General features: G+C 44.4%; 1 protein-coding gene across 1 annotated transcript in view; it reads left to right on the top strand.

The window, feature by feature from the left end:
* RPGR (retinitis pigmentosa GTPase regulator) overlaps positions 1-12,053 on the top strand; it is a 191,291-nt gene that overhangs the window by 165,158 nt on the left and 14,080 nt on the right. The window contains exon 14 of the mRNA XM_030202330.1: positions 8,737-8,952. Within this exon, the coding sequence (XP_030058190.1) occupies positions 8,737-8,952 (216 nt within the window). The remainder of the gene's footprint in view (positions 1-8,736; positions 8,953-12,053) is intronic.

Genomic DNA, 12,053 nt, shown 5'->3' with positions numbered 1-12,053 from the left:
GGTGGGAAACTGCATGTATATGCATTCCTGCTTCTCAGCCGTCCCATCAGTCAGGACTTATATCCTGCTGTCTATAAAGAATATTTGCTACAGCTGTGTAATCTAAACCCTGATAACAGAGAAGGGTAATCATTGAATAAATAACTCTGACAAAAAGGATAAAGGTTATTTGTGCAACAACAGCAACAAAATATTCAACAGTAACTTTGCCTATGAAAAAAGTATGTGATTTCTTCAGTAGTGGACCCATTAGTTGCCTGTATCAGACTCCATAAGGAGACCTATGGTGTACAAGTAACGAAAGAGGAATTTAAATATACCTCCCTATTTGCAGATGGTATTGTATTCACAATTAGTAGCCCACAAACATCTTTAACAGCTATTATGACACTATTGAACATTTATGGACAACTATTAGGTTTTCGAATGATTGCTTTCAAATCCAAACTTCTGAGTTTCAACTTAGACCAAGAGCTAGCACGTGAATTGAAATCTCATTTCCCTTTTTTTGGGCTTCAAATTATATCCAGTATTTGGGAGTGAACTTACCTAAAGAATTGAGGAAACTTTTTTTTACTTAACTATGGGAAGTTACTGTCACAAATGATAACTGATTTAGATAGATGGCATCAGCTGAATCCTACATCGATGGGGTGGGATTGCCATATGCAAAATGATGATACAGTACTTACTACATTTTTATATTTATGTCAAACACTGCTTATTGGTATTCTGGCTTCTATGGAAGATCTTTTACTTTATCTGAAAGAGATGCTCTCCTTGGGTGGCACAGAATACCTTGAGATGCAGGAGATCTGCAGGAGGATTGGAAGTGTCCAATTTAAAAAGGTATTATTGGTTGGGGCAGGTTAGACCTCTTTTTGAATGGTATGAAATCAAGTCTAACGTGTAGGTAAGAATTGAGAGGACATGTATTAAGCAACACCACTGATCTAACTTGCTCTAGGACCCACCCTGTGGGTCTTTTTTGGAGCATATGCTTTTGATATTGGCAAACGTTTGGAGACATATCTGGGAGGAAAGCCCATTTCAGTGGAAACACAATCGGATCCTTAATTCTGTTCTCCCCAAGTTGGGAATATTCAGTTATTAGCAGATGGGAGTCCTATGGAATAAACAAAGTAGGGCAATTTTTTCAAGTGAAACTCTATACACATTTCAGAAATTAAGGGAATTGTATGGAATACCAGACTCTGATTTCTGTTTATATTTACAGATGAGACTCATGCTAATGGATACAATGATAGCACCCCCACTTGTGTAGCCCCCTTACCCCATTTGAGGAACTCTTGCAAGCAGGTGTAACTCAGAGAACGCCAATTTCCAAATTATATGATTTATTGATAGGGGCAGATGACAAAGAACTTAAATATCAAACAAGGTGGGAGCAGGATATAGGGTTACAATGATCTGAACAAGAGTGGTCCCCCGTGCATCAAAATACATGCAAACTATCAATTTCAGCAAATTTAATAGAGCAAGATGTCAAGTTGCTGTATCCGTTGGTGCATGTCACCTGATACAAGTGTCAAAATTTGGCAAGAGACTCACCAATTTATGTTAGAGAGGATGTGGAATGGTTGGGACCTACTATCACACATAGTGGGAGTGTCCGAAGATTAGAGTGTTTAGAACAGATTGGACAAAGACTCTCATCATTATGTTTGGAATACCAATACCAGCGGACCCTTTGGTCTTACTATTGCAAACACAACCTGTGGGAACAACCCTCTCTCATGCAAAAGCAACCTGTGGGAACAACCCTCTCTCAAGTACAAGCTGTCTTTCACTACATTGCAGTCTTGTGCAGGGAACTCTGTAGATGTTGGAAGAGTGCTTACATTCTAAAATCAATGGATTTACAGCATAAATTATGGCAAGAATTTTATCTTTGTAAACTGGTTGCACACAAGAGAATGGAGTCCTTTGAAAAGCTTTAGAAACCCTTTATATAGTAACATAATAGATGACGGCAGATAAAGACCTGTATGGTCCATCCAGTCTGCCCAAGAACATAAACTCATTACATAAATTATGAGGTGATACAACATATTTATACCTGATATTGATTGGTCCATTCTATTTTCAGGGCATAGAACATAGAAGTGTGCCTGGCACTGTCCTTGTTCTAAAACTTTAAAGTTGTTATCAAAGCCTTTGAAAAGCTCCATTCCAGCCCATCAAAATCTATCTAGCCATGATCAAGGCACGGACCATAGAAGTCCGCCCAGTACTGTCTTTGCTTCCCAATTACCAGTGTTGCCACCCAGTCTCAGCTAAGTTTCTTTGAATCGATTCCTTCTAAACAGGATCCCTACAAGTTTATCCAATGCATTTTTGAATTTTGCTACGGTTTTCATCTCTACCACCTGCCACGGGAAGTTTGTATTGGTATTTATGAGGATAATTGTGAAGATATTTTGTGCAGTCTTACTTTCAAAATGCATATGGTCGAATGTTTAAGAGGGAGACTGTGACACCCCAAGCGGGGTGGCTATGATGCCACTTTCTGTGTCATCACCAGAAATCAAACAAAATAAAACATGGAAAAGAAAATAAGACGATACCTTTTTTATTGGACATAACTTAATACATTTCTTGATTAGCTTTCGAAGGTTGCCCTTCTTCGTCAGATCGGAAATAAGCAAATGTGCTAGCTGACAGTGTATATAAGTGAAAACATTCAAGCATTACTATGACAGTCTGACAGGGTGGGAGGATGGGGGTGGGTCGGAGGTATGTATGGGGACATCAAAGCATATCATTGATATTCTAACAGGATGGCTGTGGATAGGTGAGGGGTGGGGTGATCAACAGAGACATACAGCTTTATGGTTTATAATGGGCTAGGAACCCCATGTCCTTGTTAAGTCCTTTCTGTTGGGTGTTAAAATATTCAATCATTCTGACTTCAAAGGTCTTACGTTCTTGTATGGTTTTAAAGTTACCTTTCAGTATTCTCGCTGTGAAATCACTGTGTCATCACCAAAAGTGGTGGGGTTTTGGGCAGGGTTATGCAAAAAGGGTCAGGGTTTTGGGCAGAGCTTTGCAATTAAGGCGGGGCAAGGGTGTGGTTATGCAAAGGGAGCTATGACATATCTGGTGGGCATGATTTGGGTATGTCCTTGCATCTGATTGGCTGAGGCCGCATAAGTGGGCGTCACCTGTCAAAGTCAATTAGTTTGACAAATGCCAGTGAGATATACTACTAACATAGTGTATGTGTGCACAGCAAAAGGTTTGAAAACATTTTGTTTCTCATATAATTAACAAAGATAAGACTAAAACTATTTAGTTGAAATGTCTCAATATAAGCCTTAGATAATATGCTTATTACAAAAGAATTTGCATTGTACAATGTTCCATTTTCTTTGGTTACTTTGAATGTTTCCTATTTTCCCTATAAATCCTTCCTTACTGTCTCCCACCTGTCTCTCATGAAAAATCTCAAGTGCATAGGTTGACAGATACCCATATTGCTAAAAAAAAAAAAAAAAAAACTAATTCATTGAGACATTATAATCTGTGGATTGAACCTACCCTTTACTCTCTTTAAAACAAAGTAGTAACGCTTTCTGATGGCAGTGTGGGGTGACTTGCTGTAGTGCTCTACCTATGTTAGAAATAAAAGTAGAATTTCCACAGCTATGAGTCTGATATTATTCAGACATACAGAGGACAAAATTCTATATGTGGTGCCAACCCCCCCTCCCCCCCCCCCCCCCCCCCCCCAGTATGGCAGTGTGCTGCATTACAATGTCAAGACAATACGCAATAAAAGATTTTAATAAACAGCACAGGGTGTATGAGCAAAGGTGGAACACAGATAGACAGAGTAACAGGAGTTAGAAAATAAAGGGATTAATTTAAAGAAAGTTGCACTTGACAGAGTACATGATGCCTAGAGCTGGAGCAGAGACTGCCTGCTCGGCTCCTCCGTCTCCAAACCAAATCGGCCATATATACTGTATAGTTTTTTTTTTTTGGCAAGAAACGGGTAATAATGTTTTTCTGCTTTAGTTGTACTAGCTGGATTGGAGTGGTGCAGAGTTTGAAGCATTTGATCTTATTATCGTGTTGAGACTGACCCATAGGGCCTTGGAGAAAACGAGGGGAGTTGAAACCAAGCTGGCGGCTCAATCACCCTCTCTGAGTCCTTTGGTTTGTTCCGAATGGACTAAGGAAATTGTGATGGAAGGGAAAGCTGCCCTGGATGTTAAATTACAGCAAATGCATTACCGATTTGAGGCCGATCATGAACGCTCGGATAAAATTGATCTGGAGTTTGATGCTCAGCAACATCATGTGGGGAGTACTGGAGGCTTGGGCACAGAATGCATCATGTGCTATGGATCAACTTCACCTTCACCTCCAGCAGATGGAACGCAAAGTGGAAGCTATGGAGAGCAGAGCCCGACGCAGTAATTCGCGCAGTCCCTGAAGGATGCAGATCTGGTGAAGATTTTAGAGACTTGGATTCCACAACCTTTGAATTTGACATCTTTTGAATGTAAAAAGAATTGAAGCGGTGCAAAGAAAAGCTACGAGAATGGTATGGGATTTGCGTTACAACACATATGAGGAGAGGCTTGCTGACCTGAACATGTATACCCTGGAGGAAAGGAGAAACAGGGGTGATATGATACAGACGTTCAAATATTTGAAAGGTATTAGTCCGCAAATTAACCTTTTCCGGAGATGGGAAGGCGGTAGAACTACAGGACATGAAATGAGATTGAAGGGGGGCAGACTCAAGAAAAATGTCAGGAAGTATTTTTTCACGGAGTGGCGGATACTTGGAATGCCCTCCCGCGGGAGGTGGTGGAGATGAAAACGGTAATGGAATTCAAAAATGCGTGGGATAAACATAAAGGAATCCTGTTGAGAAGGAATGGATCCTCAGAAGCTTAGCAGAGATTGGGTGCCAGAGCCGGTGGTGGGAGGCGGGGATAGTGCTGGGCAGACTTCTACGGTCTGTGCCCTGAAATGGCAGATACAAATCAAGGTCAGGTATACACATAAAGTAGCACATATGAGTTTATCTTGTTGGACAGACTGGATGGACCGTGCAGGTCTTTCTGTGTCATCATCTACTATGTTACTATGTTACTATATGGCTTATTATATTGTTTTTATGGTTACTAGGTGTTGGTTAAGGTAGGTGGGAGTGGGCAGGGGTGTTCACGTGTTAGATCCCGTGGAATCTGGGACAGTGATTTTTGGGTTGGGATAGAGGTTGAGTACTTGGGTTTGAGGAGAAAATTGGAGAACTGGGACGACTGGAATTCTTTGTTTATATTTGATTGTTGTATATTTGTCATCAATAAAACAGATTTAGCATAAAGAAAGTTGCACGTGAAGTCGGGACTAAGAAAATTGCAAATGTAGTCGGGTCATGAAAATGATCTCAGGGTAGGAGTGGATAAGCAAGGCCTGGTGTGTGCAGCTGGTATTATTGCTGATGTCTGTGTGACTAGCTAGTTAGTTGCTTCTTCCATTAAAGACCTGGGAGAAGAGTCAAGATTTCACCTGCTTCCTGAAGCAGAAACGCTATTAGCACCAGTCCAGCGATTTGTTAGTCAGTTACTTCTGAGTACTACAGTCCAATTAGTAATGGCAGCTTTCTAATCTTCCTGCCAAGACCCGCTACCAGCACTAACTGATTCCAACATAACTAGCCAGAGATGACATTTTTTCACGGAGAGAGTGGTGGATGCTTGGAATGCCCTCCCGCGGGAGATGGTGGAGAGGAAAACGGTAACGGAATTCAAACATGTGTGGGATAAACATAAAGGAATCCTGTGCAGAAGAAAGGGATCCTCAGGAGCTTAGCCTAGAATGGGTGGCAGAGCTGGTGGTTGGGAGGCAGGGCTGGTGTGGGCAGATATATATGGTCTGTGCCAGAGCTGGTGGTGGGAGGCAGGGCTGGTGGTTGGGAGGCGGGGATAGTGCTGGGCAGACTTATACGGTCTGTGCCAGAGCCGGTGGTGGGAGGCGGGGATGGTGGTTGGGGGGCGGGGATAGTGCTGGGCAGACTTATACGGTCTGTGCCAGAGCCGGTGGTGGGAGGCGGGGATAGTGCTGGGCAGACTTATACGGTCTGTGCCAGAGCCGGTGGTGGGAGGCAGGGCGGGTGGTTGGGGGGCGGGGATAGTGCTGGGCAGACTTATACGGTCTGTGCCAGAGCCGGTGGTGGGAGGCGGGGCTGGTGGTTGGGAGGCGGGGATAGTGCTGGGCAGACTTATACAGTCTGTGCCAGAGCCGGTGGTGGGAGGCGGGGCTGGTGGTTGGGGGGCGGGGATAGTGCTGGGCAGACTTATACTGTCTGTGCCCTGAAAAGGACAGGTACAAATCAAGGTAAGGTATACACAAAAAGTGGCACATGTGAGTTTATCTTGTTGGGCAGACTGGATGGACCGTGCAGGTCTTTTTCTGCCGTCATCTACTATGTTACAATGAGGCATATTTTCAAAGCACTTTGGGAGGCTAAGTTCCATAGGTTTCTATGGAACTTTGGGAGGCTAAGTGCTTTGAAAATAAGCCTCTATGTAACATAGGCTACACTTACAGCAATTAAAGACTCCTGATGCAGGCCCCTTGGCCGAAACACGGCTGTGTCGAGTCTGTAGATTGATCAGTAAACTCTATATTCAAGAGCATTCACCACTCCTCTTTGAGTCACCTTTGTTGTTCCCTGTGTCATTGCAAGGGTTTTTATTTTTCTGTGTACACATCGCAAACTCTTTGTAGTCAGACCACTGTAGAGTGCATTACAGTAATCCAAACTTATCATGGTGTGCACCACTGTGGCAAAAAAATAGATGTATGGAGAGAGACAGCATAGTTGTCATAGATGATAGAAGCAGCTCCTGAAGACTGCTTGGATTTGGAGGATCGGTGTTGAGTCTAGCTGTACCCCAGGGTTCCTGACTTGTGATTTAAGTGGGAGTCAGTATGTCCCAGAAGAGATTTTGACTACTTGGGTTAGGAACCCGGAGGAGCTCTGTTTTGCTTGAGCTGAGGCAAGGTTTGCTGTTTTTAGCCTAGTCCATGGGCGTAGACTGGGGGGGGGGGGGCAGTGCCCCCCCAAACGATGAGCGACTTACCTGACGTCGCTTCGGCGAACTGGCGGGCGGGGCACCACTGAGTAAAAGCAACAAGCAAGCACACTTGTCTCTGTCCGCTTCCCTGCCCGCTCAGCGTCCCACCCGAAAGGAAATGACCTCAGAGGAAGGCGGGACACAGACTCAGAGAGGGCAAGGAAGCGGACGGAGACGAGCATGCCTGCTTGCTGCTTTTACAACCTCCGCTCGCTCGCTCGCTCGCCGACCCACCTGTTCGCCGCTGGGAAATGCTGGCTCCTCGCTCCTGCCTAGTCCACTGGAAGGTAGGAAGCCATTTGGTAAATCTCTGCTTCCACTCCCCCCCGCAGCCGTCGCCATTCACTCAAACCTGTGAGCTGCTGCATCCACGTGTTCTTTATGGGAGACAGTTGCTGGGAAGGGGGGGGAGAGACGCTGGATAGAATTTTTTTTTTGTCTCATTTGTACCCCGCGCTTTCCCACTCATGGCAGGCTCAATGTGGCTTACCAAGGGGCAATGGAGGGTTAAGTGACTTGCTCAGAGTCACAGGCAGCTGCCTGTGCCTGAAGTGGGAATTGAACTCAGTTCCTCAGGACCAAAGTCCACCACCCTAACCACTAGGCCACTCCTCCACTGTTGCTACTATTTGAGATTCCACTAGCAACATTCCATGTAGAAGTCGGCCCTTGCAGATCACCAATGTGGCCGCACAGGCTTCTGCTTCTCCTCTGCAGGACGTCAGACTCACAGAATCAGAAGCCTGCGCAGCCTTCTACATGGAATGTTGTTAGTGGAATAGCAACATTCCATGCAGAATCTCCAAAAGTAGCAACATTCCATGTAGAATCTCCAATAGTATCTATTTTATTTTTGTTACATTTGTACCCCGCGCTTTCCCACTCATGGCAGGCTCAATGCGGCTTACATGGGGCAATGGAGGATTAAGTGACTTGCCCAGAGTCACAAGGAGCTGCCTGTGCCTGAAGTGGGAATTGAACTCAGTTCCTCAGTTCCCCAGGACCAAAGACCACCACCCTAACCACTAGGCCACTCCTCCACTGGGGAAGGGGATGGATAGAAACATATTAGCATATTCATTTGCATATATATATATATATATATATATATATATATATATATGCAAATGAATATGCTAATATGCTCCGCCCCATCCCCCCCCCCCCCCCCAAATGAAACAGTCAAACTACGCCCATGGCCTAGTCAGTTTATTCAGTGCTGTAAATACAGTGGTTATAAGTAGTTGCACATCATCCACACAAATGTAAACCTGAATATCTATCCATTGACTGAATCAGTTCAGAAGGCCTTCGTAAATCAAGTCCTTAATGTTAACGACCAGAATTAATGTTAACGTGTGCAGGACCAGCACTAGCCTTTGGCATGAAAATAAGTGTCATCTCTTTCCCCAAACTTCTACAACAGATTCAGTTCTTCATGTGATGTTTTCTTCGTACCCCTTGTGTTTTGTTGAATAAACTATTATTGCTTGCTAGGAGCATAATTCCAGATTCATAGTTTACAGCAGTTACATTAGGAAGTTTCATTGATAAGCCACTGTGTTAAAATTCAGAGCTAAAAGGACGTGTGTTTATTCCTTCAATTGTCTCACAGGAACCAAAGCTCTCAGAGACTGAAGAACAATCTGAGGAGGAGGAGGAGGAGGAGGAAGAGGAGGAAGAGGAGGAGACGGAAAGTGAAGAGGAGGAAGATGAACAAGAAGAGGGAGATAGTAGTATTCAGGAAGAAGAGAGAGAAAAACAGGACACTGTAACACAATGTAACACTGGAGAAGAAAACAGTAACTGTACTACGGATAACATAAACAAGGTAAGAGCAGGCGTTGCCTGTTACTACACTTCATTCCTCAGTGCTCCAGAAGTCCTACACCACATAAAGGGAGCGGTTTTATATCTTGGCACCTCCGGTGAGGTACCTGGAATGTGCATGGTAGGAGCCTATTACATAAGTACATAAGTAATGCCACACTGGGAAAAGACCAAGGGTCCATCGAGCCCAGCATCCTGTCCATGACAGCGGCCAATCCAGACCAAGGGCACCTGGCAAGCTTCCCAAACATACAAACATTCTATACACGTTTTTCCTGGAATTGTGGATTTTTCCTAAGTCCATTTAGTAGCGGTTTATGGACTTGTCCTTTAGGAAACCGTTTAACCCCTTTTTAAACTCTGCCAAGATAACCACCTTCACCACGTTCTCCGGCAACAAATTCCAGAGTTTAATTATGCGTTGGGTGAAGAAAACTTTTCTCCGATTTGTTTTAAATTTACTACACTGTAGTTTCATCGCATGCCCCCTAGTCCTAGTATTTTTGGAAAGCGTGAACAGACGCTTCACATCCACCTGTTCCACTCCACTCATTATTTTATATACCTCTATCATGTCTCCCCTCAGCCGCCTCTTCTCCAAGCTGAAAAGCCCTAGCCTTAGTCTTTCTTCGTAGGGAAGTCATCCCATCCCCGCTATCATTTTAGTCGCCCTTCGCTGCACCTTTTCCTAAGTGCATAGGTTTAGTTACAGAAGCATAACTCGCTATCTGCACACCTAAAATGTAAACATATGCACTTACACCAGTCATAGAACTGGTGTAAGCGTGTGTGGCAGGAACACATGTAACTTACAATATTCTGTGAGTTACACATATAAGTGGGAGCCCTGCCAATGTCCTACCCATACTCTGCCCCTTTGTACTCTCTCCCTTTGTACTCTCTCCCTTTGTACTCTCTCCTTACAAATGCGCACTATCAGGCCCTTTTACCAAACATCAGTACAAAGCAGGGGCGTAGCCAGACCTCACAGTGGGAGGGGGGCCAGAGCCCGCCTCACCTCGCCGCTTCCCCTCACAAACAAATACCTTTGCATGCTTTCATTTTATTTATTTATTTATTTGTTACATTTGTACCCCACATTTTCCCACCTATTTGCAGGCTCAATGTAGCTTACATAGTACCGTGTCGGCCCTTCCCTCACTGTGTCTTGCCCTCTGAGGGCGGGACACAGTGAGGGAACAGCCGATGCGACGAGGTGATTTGCTTCTTTTACATGCAGAGCAGACGTGAGGTGCTGCGCTGGGCCGCCGCTTCACAGATTTTTTTTTTAAGGCTGGGTGCCGGGTGGCAGGAGAAGAGGGTCATCTGTCGACGGAGCTGGTAGGCAGGTGGGGACTGGGTCGGGGAGAAGGGGACTAGGGGGGGCTCAGATGGGAGAAGGGGCCTGGAGCTGGAACTGGAGTCTAAGAAGGGGGCAGGTGGGAGAATGGGTCTGGGGCTGAAAAGGGGGGCCCTAATGCAAGGCATGTGGATGAAGGGGACTGGAACTGGGGGCTGAAAAGGGGCAGGGGCTGAAACTCGGGACTGGTGGGCAAAAAGGGCTGGGGTTGAAACTGGGGGCTGAAAAGGAGACGGAGAAGTGGCTGGGGGCTGAAGCTCAGGACTGGAGGGAGAAAAGGGCTGGGGCTGAAACTAGGGGCTAAAAAGGGGGGGGCAGGTGGGAGATGTAGGCTGGGATTGGAACTAGGGGCAAGTGGGATAATGGGGCTGGAACTGGGGACCGAAAAAAGGGGGCAGAAAGAGAGGGGACAGATCCTGGATGGAAGGGAAAGGAAGGGCAAATGGTGGATTGAAGGGGTAGAGAGAAAGGGCAGACAGTGGATGGAAGGGGCAGAGATAGAGGGCAGATTTGGATGGAAAGGACAAGGAAGAGAGGGCAGACATTGGATGGAGGGGACAGCAGAGAGGGCAGACACTGGATGGCAGAGAGAGAGTGAAGACAGATGCTGGATGGAAGGAAGACAGTGAAAAGAAGATGAGGAAAGGAGAAACCTGAGACAACAAACTGTAAATAAAATATATATATATATTTTTTTTTTTTTTGCTTTAGGATAAAGTAGTATTGTACATGTTAATAAATGTCTATAAATAGAACATGTAAATACGGTAATCTTTTTATTGGACTAATTTTAATACATTTTGACTTAACATTTAGAGAACAAAACCCCCTTCCTCGGGTCAATACAGTATAGTGCTGTTACAGTATCCTATCCTGACCTGAGGAAGGAGGTTTTGGCCTCTGAAAGCTAAATGTATTAGTCCAATAAAATGATATTATTTGTTTTATTTCTATTTGTTAATTTGTAAAGTGGTGATTGGTATTTGTTAGTTTTTTCAAATTTACATCTGCTGTCTTTATATTTTGCACAGTACTAGGGGTCATTTTCTGTTTCTGTGGTGTTGAATTGTATGCAGAGTCTGGCATCTTGGGGGTTCAGTTTAATTTTTGTCTAAATAGAAAGTTTATGATTACTTATCCTATAGTGGATTAGGGTGTATCTGTGTTTCTGAAAAAGACATGGCTTTCAGTTGGCATTGACTGTGCAGGATCGACGATCTGTACTATTCTGTCTGGTTTCGTTTTACAATAGGTGAATTGATGTTCTAGTGCTCACTGTAGTGTTTAAGATGTTTTCCTTTTCTTTGTGTTTCGTAGAAATGACTGCTTATGGTATGGTAGAATTGCTCTATAGGTCCTGAATGTTTTGTATTCTCGGTATGCCTAGTACTGGATTTTGGAGGGTGGTGTTAGAAAATGACCAGGCCCGGGTGTCAGCTACCCTAGGTACGCCACTGTATCCAACCACCCCCCCCCCCTATTCAGCACATGGCTACGTGACCATAGAATACAAAAACAAATCACCCCTAACCCTTCCCTACAATTCCCACCCCCTTTAGTCCCCTTCTCCTTTCTCAAAATATATTTCTAACATGCATTTAACTGTATTATTTTGCCCCCGTTTTACCCATTTTATATTTAAGGCACTTGATATAATTAAATTCTACCTGTTTGCATCACATATGAGAGAAGGTATATATGCAGTGGCGTACCAAGGGGGGGGGCGGTGGGGGCGGTCCGCC

The sequence above is a fragment of the Microcaecilia unicolor genome, chromosome 4 (assembly GCF_901765095.1).
Source record: "Microcaecilia unicolor chromosome 4, aMicUni1.1, whole genome shotgun sequence".
In the NCBI taxonomy this organism is placed as follows: domain Eukaryota; kingdom Metazoa; phylum Chordata; class Amphibia; order Gymnophiona; family Siphonopidae; genus Microcaecilia; species Microcaecilia unicolor.
This window is presented reverse-complemented; position numbering and strand designations above follow the sequence as displayed.